The following is a 12,014-nucleotide window of genomic DNA, read 5'->3' as shown; positions in this document are numbered from 1 at the left end:
ACAGCCAGCTGCGGGCTCAAGGAGAAAGAAGGCCTCCTGTGCTTCTGGGAAATAAATTACCCTTCCCCTCCCTGCACACCAGGGTGAGAGAGAAAATGTGGCCAGCATTGGTTCAGTGTTTACTAGATGCCAGGCACTGTGCTAATAAGCACTTTTCGTATATTTTCTTATTTCATCCTATTTCCATTTTATAGATGAGAAAAGTCAGGTTCACAAAGGTAGTAACTTGCCCAAGATTACATGCTGAAAGTGACAAAGCCAAGATTTGAAGGCTGACGCCAATTTTATATTCCTAACCACTGTTGTAAATTCATTCATTCAACAAATGTTCCAGGCAGTGTTCCAGTACTGGGGGTGCAGAGGTGGGAAAAAAATAATTGACTCTTTCCTCATGCAGCTTACCTTTTAATGAGCAGACAGAAAATGCACAACAGAGCATATAATGTTAGGTGCTTAGAAAACGAAAGCAGGGTAAAGGCTGGAAAAATGGGGAGGAGCTGCTGCTCTGTACAGAGTGAGTGGTCAAGGAAGGCCTCTGTGAGTGGGCGACACTGAAGCAGGGATCACCTGGTGTGCCTGCCTTTTCACCCAGACACCCACACGCTGGTGATTCCAGGTAATGTCCTTAGGAGTATTTATCTCCATACCCTGACAAGTCTCTTTTGCTACCTCTGGAAACCTTCATTTCATCTGGGAGACAAAGCTGGCATTCTCCCATAGAAAAATGTGGGTGTCTTCAGAAATATGCTGGTTGGTGTGTCTTCAGAGCTGTCCAGGGGATAGGTGCCCTCGCCAAACACAGCCATTCACTGTATTTGTCAAGGAAACCCTATTCTTACAGTAACCATGGCTAACAGTTGCTAAGCACTTACCAAGTCATGTGCCAGATTTCACATGTGTCATTTCATTTAATGCTGATAACCACTCAAAAGGGAGATTGTCTTACCTTCAGCTGTCATCATAACAAAATACAGTATCTGAAAGTTAGAGTTCCAAGATCAAACTCACCAATTTCTAGTGAGAACTGTCTTCATGGCCTGTAGATAGCCTCCTTCTTCCTGTGTCTTCACAGGGGAGTTGGGGGCAGGGGCGGGGGTGGGGGCACAGAGAGAAAGCATTCTGGTGTGTCTTCTTAAAAAGGTACTAATCTCATCATGCGGAGAAGGCAATGGCACCTCACTCCAGTACTCTTGCCTGGAAAATCCCATGGATGGAGGAGCCTGGTAGGCTGCAGTCCATGGGGTTGCTAAGAGTCAGATACGACTGAGCGACTTCACTTTCACTTTTCCCTTTCATGCATTGGAGAAGGAAATGGCAACCCATTCCAGTGTTCTTTCCTGGAGAATCCCAAGGATGGGGGAGCCTGGTGGGCTGCCATCTATGGGATTGTACAGAGTCGGACATGACTGAAACAACTTAGCAGCAGCAGCAGCAGCAGTCTCATCATGGGGACACCAGGCTAATGACCTCATCAAAACGTAATAAACTCATAAGGTTCCTTCTCTACACATTGAGAATTAGATGAATTTTCAGGAGGCAAAATTCAACCCATAGCAGAAAGGTTATTACTCCCATTTTCAGGCAAGGAACAAGTATAAAGAATTTAGGTAACTCACCCAATGTCACATGCATGCAATCAGTAGTCAATCATGGTCAGTCTGACATATAAGTGCCACTTTCCACGTGCAAGGATGCACTGATCCATCATCACCCACCTGGAATCAGGGGAATGTACCTTAAACTCTTCAAAAAGATGAACATATCCTTCATTGAAGGCATTAAAAAAAGTGCCTTTATCTTCTTTGTTCAAATCATATGCCCTCTTTTCTCCTTAAACATTAAATGAAAGTCAGACTGATCAGACCCTATTGTACAACAACAAAAAATTTTTACTTAAAAAATAATAAAACACCTATGAATCAACTCTCCTGGCTCTGATTCCATGAGCATCATGTAACCTTCTGTTAATAATGTAGCTTTTCCTGTTGATTGTCTTTTATAGAAAGTGCTGATACCAAACTTGAGTACTCTGTATTGTATTTTTCATTGTTAAATAACACATCTTTCCAGTTGCTACACATCCATTTGTTGTTCATTTGGTTAGCATGGGCTAGTCCCCGAGTCTCATCACCATTGGGAGCAACAAAAAAATAGTTTATAGGTCTCAAAAGTTGAAAACTTTTCCAGACTCCTGTGCTCATGCTCAGTCTCTATGTCGTCCCTATTCTTGTTGTAGCATATATTAGCACTCCATTCCTTTTATGGCCAAGTAATATTGCATTGTGTGGATATACCACATTTTACATTTCCACTATCAGAGTATAAGGATTCCAATTTTGCCACATCCCTCATCAACACTGGTTAGCTTATTCTCTACCTTTTAGATATGTATTTATTTTTTCAGCCACACTGCACAGCATACAGGGTCTTAGTTCCCCAACCAAGGATTAAACCTGTACCCTTGGCAGTGAAAGCATGGAGTTCTAACCACTGGACTGCCAGAGAAGTCCCTCATTGTGGTTTTTTTTTAATGTTGTTTTATTTTATCTGTTTATTCATTGATGGTTGCACTGGTTCTTTGTTGCTGTGCACAGGCTTTCTCTAGTTGTGGTGAGAAGAGGCTACTCTCTAGCTGCGGTACACCGGTTTCCTATTATCATAGCTTCTCTTACTGCGGAGCACAGACCCTAGGCACTTGGGCTTCAGCAGTGGTGGCTGGAATGCTCTAAAGCACAGGCTTAGTTGTTGTGGTGCATAGGCTTAGTTGCCCTCCAGCATGTGGGATCTTCCTGGACCAGTGATTGATCTAGTGTCCCTTGCATATTGCAAGGTGGATTCTTTTCCATTGGACCACAAGGGAAGCCCTGTTCATTGTGGTTTTGACCTGTTTCCTTGGTTAGTAACGATGTTGAAAACTTCTTAATGTAGTTTTTGATCATTGCTATATCTTCTTTGAATAAATGTTCCATTCCTTTGTCCATTTAAAAATTTGGTTATTTGTATTTTTATTAATGAGTTGTAAGAGCTCTTTATATATTCTGGATATAAGTTCCTTATATATATGGTTTGCAGATATTTCCCCCCCATTTTATGGGTTGCCTTTTTACTTCCTTGATAGTATTGCTTGCAAAACAAGTGTTTTTAATTTTCATGAAATCCAATCTATTTTTTCTTTTGTCACTTATGCTTTGATGTTGTAGTCAAAAGGCTTTGCCTGACCTCTGGTTGTGAAGATTTATACCTTTTTTTCATTTAAGAGTTTTAATATTTTAGCTTTTACATTTGTGTCTTTGATACATTTTGAGTTAACTTTTGTATATGATGTGTAGGGTCCAATTTTATTCTTTTGTATGTGAATATCCAGTGTGCTAGGACCATCTGCTGAAAAGACTACAGAAATGGTCTAAAAACATAAGTCAGATCACAATCCTCCTTTATTAAAAGTCTCAATGACTTTCCATTGCACTTAAAATCCAAATTTCTCTGCCTATCTCTTCACTTTCATTTCACACCACTTTTTATTCACTGAGATCCAGGGTCCCAGGTTTCTCATTTCCCAAAATAAGTAAAGCTTGCTTTCCCCTTAGCTTCCTCTCCTTTCTTTATTCCCTCACTTTAAATGCCACCTCGTCATCAGATCAGATCAGATCAGATCAGTCGCTCAGTCGTGTCCTACTCTGCGACCCCATGAATCGCAGCTTGTCATAGATGACTTTTTTCAATTGTTCTTCCTAAAAGTAAGTTCTCTATTCCATCGTGCTTATTTTCTACATCATCTCCTTTTATTTTCTTCATGGCTTTAATTATCTGTATAACTATATCTATATTACTACTTTATTTACTTTTTTACTTTGAGACATCACCAGATGGTCAATACTGAAATCATATTGATTATGTTCTTTGCAGCCAAAGATGGAGGAGCTCTATACAGTCAGAAAAACAAGACCTGGAGCTGACTGTGGCTCAGATCATGACTTCCTTATTGCAAAATTCAGGCTTAAGGTGAAGAAAGTAGGGAAAACCACTAGGTCATTCAGGTATGACCTAAATCAAATCCCTTATGATTATACAGTGGAGCTGATGAATTAAGGGATCAGACCTGATAGACAGAGTGCCTGAAGAACTATGGATGGAGGTTTGTAACAGTGTACAGAAGGCAGTGACCGAAATCATCCCAAAGAAAAAGAAATGCAAGAAGGCAAAGTGGTTGTCTGAGGAGTCTTTACAAATAGTTGAGGAAAGAAGAGACATGAAAGGCAAGGGAGAAAGTGAAAGCTATGCCCAACTGAATGCAGAGTTCCAGAGAATAGCAAGGAGAGGTAAAAAGGCCTTCTTGAAAGAACAATGCAGGGAAATAGAAGAAAACAATAGAATGGGAAAGACTAGCGATCTCTTCATGAAAATTGGAGATACCAAGGGAACATTTCATGCAAAGATGGGCACAAAACAGGACAGAAACAGTAAGGACCTAACAGAAGTAGAAGATATTAAGAAGTGGCGAGAATATACAGAAGAACTATACAAGAAAGGTCTTAATGACCTGGATAACCATGATGGAGTGGTCACTCACATAGAACTGGGCAACCTGGAGTGTGAAGTCAAGTGGGCCTTAGGAAGCAATACTACAAACAAACCTAGTGGAAGTGATGGAATTCCAGTTGAGCTATTTCATATCCTAAAAGATGATGCTGTTAAAGTGTTGCACAATATGCCAGCAAATTTGGAAAACTCAGCAGTGGACATAGGACTGGAAAAGTCACTTTTCATTCTAATCCCAAAGAAGAGCAGTGACAAAGAATGTTCAAAGTACTGTACAGTTGCAGTCATTTCACATGCTAGCAAGGTTATGCTGAAAATCCTTCAAGCTAGGCTTCAACAGTACATGAACTGAAAACTTCCAGATGTACCAGCTGGGTTTTGAAAAGGCAGAGGAATCACAAATCAAATTGCAAACATTTGTTGGATCATGGAGAAAGCAAGGGAATTCCAGAGAAACATCTGCTTCACTATGGTAAGACTTTGACTGTGTGCATCAAAACAAACTGTGGAAAATTCTTAAGGAGATGGAAGTACAAGACCACCTTATTTGTCTCCTTAGAAACCTGTATGCAGGTCAAGAAGCAACAGTTAGAACTGCACATGGGAGGGTTTCTTTAAGATGGTTTTAAAAGGACTGCCTTGCTCTTAAAAGGACTGCCTTATTCGGTTAACACCCAGCATTTGGTAAGAAGGCAGATCCTAGAAAAAAAAAAAAAAAAAAAAGAACTGCACATGGAACAGCAGACTGGTTCAAAATTGGGAAACGAGTATGACAAGTTTTTTGTCGTACTGTATATGTCACCCTGCTAATTTAACTTACATGCAGAGTACATCATGTGAAATGCCAGGTTGGATGAAACACAAGCTGGAATCAAGATTGCTGGGAGAAATTATCAACCTCATATATGCAGATGATACCACTCCATTGGCAAAAGCAAAGAGGATCTAAAGAGCCTCTTGATGAAGGTGAAAGAGGAGATTGAAAAAGCTGGCTTGTAATTCAACATTCAAAAAACTAAGACCATTGCTGAATCTGAAGCTCCAATACTTTGGCCACCTGATATGAAGAGCTAACTCACTGGAAAAGACCCTGATGCTGGGAATGATTGAAAGCAACAGAAGAAGACATCAGAGGATATTAGATAACTTAACTGACTCAATGGACATGAATTTGAGCAAACTCTGGGAGATAGTGGAGTATAGAGGAGCCTAGAGTGCTGCAGTCCATGGGGTTGCAAAGAGTCGGAGAAAACTTAGTGACTAACAACAATACTTCTAGTGTTTCGCACATGGTATATGTTCAAAAGCCATGTTGTTAGAAACTGGAATTTACAATTAGAAAGAAAGAAAGTTTAGTCGCTCAGTCGTGTCCAACTCTTTGCGACCCTATGGACTGTAGCCTACCAGGCTCCTCTGTCCTTGGGATTTTCCAGGCAAGAGTACTGGAGTGGGTTGCCATTTCCTTCTCCAGAGGATCTTCCCAACCCAGGGATGGAATGCGGGTCTCCAACATTGTAGGCAGACGCTTTACCGTCTGAGCCACTAGGGAAGTCCTAGAAGGAACTTTAGAAATCACCTAAACGGAGAAGGCAATGGCACCCCACTCCAGTACTCTTGCCTGGAAAATCCCATGGACGGAGGAGCCTAGAAGGCTGCAGTCCATGGGGTCCCTGAGGGTCAGACATGACAGAGTGACTTCACTTTCACTTTTCACTTTCAGGCATTGGAGAAGGAAATGGCAACCCACTCCAGGTTCTTGCCAGGAGAATCCCAGGGACGGGGGAGCCTGGTGGGCTGCCATCTCTGGGGTTGCACAGTGTCGGACACGACTGATGCGACTTAGCAGCAGCAGCAAACATTCTGATTTATAGATACAAAAGTCTAGGCTTAAGGAGGATGAAAGAGTTGTCTGAGGTCAGAAAGAACATTGTCCTCAGTCCCTAAGTTGTGTCCGACTGGACTCTTTTGAGATCTCATGGACTGTAGCCTGCCAGGCTCCTCTGTCCAGGGGATTTCCCAAGCAAGAATACTGGAGTGGGTTGCCATTTCCTCCTCCAGGTAGTCTTGGAGACCCAGGGATCAAAGCAGCATCTCCTGCATTGGCAGGCGGATTCTTTACTGCTGAGCCACTAGGGAAGACCCTCAGAATAACTAGTTTTGATTCTGAGAGCTCTAATTTCCATGATAGTTTCTTTTTCATTTATAATACTGATTTGCCTTATGCCAATAAGGCTTTTTTTTTTTTTAAATTACTAACTCACCCTGCTTATTTAACTTAAATGCAGAGTACATCATGAGAAACGCTGGAATGGAAGAAGCACAAGCTGGAATCAAGATTGCTGGGAGAAATATCAATAAGCTCAGATATGCAGATGATACCACCCTTATGGCAGAAAGTGAAGAGGAACTAAAAAGCCTCCTGATGAAAGTGAAAGTGGAGAGTGAAAAAATTGGCTTAAAGCTCAACAACATTCAGAAAACTAAGATCATGGCATCTGGTCCCATCACTTCATGGGAAATAGATAGGGAAACAATGGAAACAGTGTCAGACTTTATTTTTTTGGGCTCCAAAATCACTGCAGATGGTGACTGCAGCCATGAAATTAAAAGACACTTACTCCTTGGAAGGAAAGTTATGACCAACCTAGATAGCATATTCAAAAGCAGAGACATTACTTTTCCAACAAAGGTCCGTCTACTCAAGGCTATGGTTTTTCCAGTGGTCATGTATGGATGTGAGAGTTGGACTGTGAGGAAGGCTGAGCGCCGAAGAATTGATGCTTTTGAACTGTGGTGTTGGAGAAGACTCTTGAGAGTCCCTTGGACTGCAAGGAGATCCAACCAGTCCATTCTGAAGGAGATCAGCCCTGGGATTTCTTTGGAAGGACTGATGCTAAAGCTGAAACTCCAGTACTTTGGCCACCTCTTGTGAAGAGTTGACTCATTGGAAAAGACTCTGATGCTGGGAGGGATTGGGGGCAGGAGGAGAAGGGGACGACAGAGGATGAGATGGCTGGATGGCGTCACTGACTCAATGGACCTGAGTCTGAGTGAACTCCGGGAGTTGGTGATGGACAGGGAGGCCTGGCGTGCTGCGATTCATGGGGTCTCAAAGAGTCGGACACGACTGAGCGACTAAACTGAACTGAACTGAAGATGAATTATTATTTTTTAATAATAATTCTAAATGTCATTTTAGAAATGACATTTTTCTAAGCTTTCTTCCTAAAATGCCTGGAATGGGCCCTCAAATGGAAGGCCTTGCCCAGGACAGGAAGGCCGCAAGACACCTTCATTAGGGCGCTAACTCCTTTTTTTCTGCCTGGTGGCTGGCCCACCGCTCATCCCCCAGCTGCCTGCCCCCTCCCTTTCCCCGTAGTCCACCGCCCCAGCGCCATGATTCCCGAGGCTCCGCCCCCTTCAGGGCCGCGCGCCCTTCTTCAAGATGGCGCCAGTGGCCTCTTCTCTGGGGGAAGTGAGCTCACGCTACTCCGGAAGGGAAGGCGGGGAGAGAGCGAGCGGGCGGGTGACCAGCTGTGGGTCTGTAGGGCTGTGGGTGGGGCGGTGGCCGCAGTTGTGGGTTTCACGTTTGGGCAGTAGCGAGGGTGAGGGACTCGTCCGCCGCTGGGAACCCGGTCGAGGGCTCAGGGCCGGGGGCGTTGGAGGAAATCGTCCCTAGCTGCTCGCCTCTGACTGGAGGCGAGGCGACCCTGGGAGCCGGCGTCCCGCCCCCGGCGGCCTCCTTCCCCGACCCTCCTCCCGGGCTGAGCGCGAGCCGTTCCAGCTCTGTCTCGAGAGCTGCTGTGGGAACCGCCGAGTGGGCTGGACTGAACCTTCCCGCTGAGGACCAGCTTGAGAAGAGGGAGCGAGGCGGGTCGGTCCGTCAGCCCAGAGGTCAGGCCGCGGGTTCCCGTCAGTGGACCGTACTTCGCCTAGCCCTCCTGGCTAGGGTCCGCGACCTCCTCACGCTGTTTCTGCTCCTCGTTTGAGCATGCCACCAAGTCCTCTGGCAGGGTGATGTTTTTTTTTTTTCCTCCTTGCTTTTGCCTGGAAGGAGATATATATTTAAAGGACATCTGCCCTCTTCGCTGTCCTTCTCCTCTTAAAAGTTTCCTTCAGGGGGAATGCTTGTATTCCTTCCCTGGACTATTTGATGATTACTGCTCCAGCCGCCGGCTAGTTTAGCAATTGGGAGCCCTTTCATATCAGATCTTAAATCTTATCACTTACAAAACTACTCTACAGAGTTGTTTCTCCCGCCCAAGAAGGGCAGATGGACTTTGGAGTTAAGATGCAGGGGGGTGAACCCGTGTCAGCAATGAAAGTCTCAGAGAGCGAAGGAAGGCTGGAGGGCCTGGCCACCGCGGTGACCCCGAACAAGAACAGCAGCAACAGCAGCTGTGGGGGTGGAATCAGCAGCAGCAGCAGCAGTAGCAGCCGAGGTGGCAGTGCTAAAGGCTGGCAGTACAGGTATGGCCCTTTCTTCAAGGTGATTTCCTGAGGAGGGGGTGAGTATGCTGAAGTCTGCATTCTTGCAGGTGTTGAAGGGTTAGGTTTATGCAGTAACTTCAGAAGTAGCTAATAACGTTTCATTTGGATCTGGGGGTCTCAACTTTCATTAGCAAGATTTAATACATTTATTTGTCCATTCAACAAGTATTTAGGCCTTTAGGAGAACACATAAATGTATCCCTTAACTCCCTCTACAACCGTAGAGTTAATTTTTCCTGTGATTTGAGTCTATACTCACTTTTGTTTTTTCCTATATTGTAATTTGTTTACAATAAGTCTACCTCCCTTTCTTGCTTGTGGAAGGCGGGGGACTGTTTAACTCCACTCTCCCCAGAGGCTAGCAAAATGCTTGGTGGTGAGAACTTGTTTGTCCAGTGATGGATGGAATCATTCAATCAGAGAAGATTCTTGCCCTCATAGTATTTGTGATTTAGAAAGAGAGATGTACATAAATAATTAAATACAGAGTGTGTGCGTGCTCAGTCTTGTCTGAGTCTTTGTTACCCCATGGACTGTAGCCTGCCAGGCTCCTCTGTCCACGGAATTCTCCAGGCAAGAATACTGGAGTGGGTTGCCATTCCCTTCTCTAGGGGATCTTCCCGATTCAGGGATCGAACTCAGGTACTCGACAAAAGTACAAACTCTACTCTACTCCGATACTCTAAACTAGTGAGATGTTTCAGTTTGAGTTGATTAGGTCACTCACACCCCTCTGTCTTTGAGAGATTCTACATTTATTAATTTTCATTGATATGAATGAAAAACTGAAGGAACAGAAGTGAGTGCTAGAGAAGTAATGGTAGTTTTTTGTTTTTGATAATGTATAGGATAGGTGAGCATAGCCATCCAGAATCTTTTTTTTTTAATTGAGAAATATTTGACATGTAACATTATATTAGGTTCAGATGTACAACATAAAGATTTGATATTTGTATGTATTGTGGAGTGATCACCACAGTAGATCTAGTTAATGTGTGTCCCTGCACAGTTAAATTTTTTTTTTTAATGAGAACTCTGTTAGCAACTTTCAAATGCGTGATACAGTATTATCAACTATAGTCATGATGCTGCACATTACGTTTCCACGACTTACTTATTTTATAACTGGAAGTTTGTACCTTTTGATCACCTTCACCCATTGTACCCACCCCGCCTCTGGCTGCCCTCAATCCGTTCTCTGTATTTATGAGTTTCGTTTGGTTTTTTAGATTCTACATATAAGAAGCGTTGTACAGTATTTGTCTTTTCTCTTTGTGACTTTTCTCACTTAGCATAATGCTCTCAAAGTACGTCCACCTTGTTGCAAATGGCAATATTTCCTTTTTTATGGCTGAATAATATTCCACTGTGTGTATATATACCACATTTTATTTATCTACTCATCATTGTCCATTTGATGGACTCTTTGGTTGCTTCCATGTTTTGACTTTTGTAAATAATACTGCAGTGAACATGAAGGTTCAGATATATTTTCAAATTAGTGTTTTCCTTTCCTTGGGATGAATACCCGGAAGTGAAATTGCTGGATTATTCAGAATCTTAAGAATGAATGAATGAAATTGTAATATCCTTTGTTATCGGAACTATAGGAATGAATTCTTAAATTTTGGTCAAGTAATTGCCTTGTGCCTAGCTCTAGTCCTTTTTAGCCTTTGTGATGTTTGTAGTTGTGAAATTTGTATGAAATTTGGAAGAGATTAAAATCAAGATTTTGTGAAGGCCATACATTTATCATGAATAATATCCATATATGTGAAATATGCTTGGCTGTGTTTACATATAGAAATGTAGAAGATTATAATTTTTTATTGGTAAGTGATTATGAAAGGAAAGTATAGTTACTGTGAAATGTCTAGGCTCAGTTTTGGAATGCATGATACTTGTGTGTGTGTGTGTGTGTGTGTGTGTGTGTGTGTGTGTGTGGTTTAAGACTAACCATATAAAATTATCAATAACTTGGCAGGGTTATTTTGCTATAACTTAAGGAAGCAAGATCAAGTAATATTTCATGTAGCCAGAGGTCAGTCTTCTGACATCTTCAACTGTTTGAACCCCAGTCTTTAATTGAACTGAAAAGTGAAACAGGTTTCTTAACACTGTCATAAAGCCATATACTTTATTACTATACTTTGATTCAGGATTCTATTATCCCTTACTTAGGGTATTATTTAATGGTTATATAATTTTAAACCTAGAATCTGTTGAAAGCACAAAGGAAAAAAGTTATCAGGAAATGGCAGCTGACAGAACAGTCAAAGACTTGAAAAATTAACATGCAGATTCAGCTATATTACTTCCTATTAATACAATTATAGTTACAATGACCTTGTCATCCAGGAGAGTACAATATGTTTAAGAAGGCAGACAACTGTATCATATGATGATGAACAATTTCAAGGAAAATGACTAAACTAAAAAAAATGCTTGTGTTGGCTAATTCAGTTATGTGGAACTCTTCCCCAGTGATGCAGATACATAGCGCATTACTGCATTTACATACGGACATATACTTTTACTTACATGAAGCTTGTTCAAAGCTAGTCTTTCAGCCTGTTTCTCAGTTGAATTTATCCCTTTATCCTGTAGGACATTAGTCAAACAGTTTCCTTCATTGTCTTGTGTTACTTCTTCCAGGCTTCTTCCTCTGAGGCCCAAAGTCTCTAGATTTAAAAAACAAAAACAATAATGAAAACTAATCTAAATCCTTTCCTTTTAAAAACAATTTACACTCAACTGCTTCCATTTCTGTAACTCTTATTTATTGCTCAACCCATGACAGTTGGCTCTGTCCTTACCAAGCATATGAATAAAAAATGATGAATATTTTTAGATTCTTATTCCAACTTTTTAAGATATATGATATCTTTATAAGTGTATCTGTTACTATTCTTTTCTTGCCTTTTTTGACATTACTTTCTCTTAATTTCTCCTTTATTGCTCTAAGAGAAAGCACCAAGTCATGT

At 42.0% G+C, this 12,014-nt stretch overlaps 1 protein-coding gene across 2 annotated transcripts in view; it reads left to right on the top strand.

Moving 5' to 3' along the window:
- The first annotated feature begins 8,036 nt into the window (after positions 1-8,036).
- Positions 8,037-12,014, top strand: part of OSBPL11 (oxysterol binding protein like 11) — a 91,856-nt gene continuing 87,878 nt past the window's right edge. The window contains exon 1 of one of the 2 annotated variants that reach the window (XM_061410971.1): positions 8,037-9,009. In XM_061410971.1, the coding sequence (XP_061266955.1) occupies positions 8,813-9,009 (197 nt within the window). In that variant the 5' untranslated portion in view covers positions 8,037-8,812. The remainder of the gene's footprint in view (positions 9,010-12,014) is intronic. The other variant, XM_061410965.1, reaches the window with a different exon arrangement.

Source organism: Bos javanicus, chromosome 1 (genome assembly GCF_032452875.1).
Source record: "Bos javanicus breed banteng chromosome 1, ARS-OSU_banteng_1.0, whole genome shotgun sequence".
NCBI lineage: Eukaryota > Metazoa > Chordata > Mammalia > Artiodactyla > Bovidae > Bos > Bos javanicus.
This window is presented reverse-complemented; position numbering and strand designations above follow the sequence as displayed.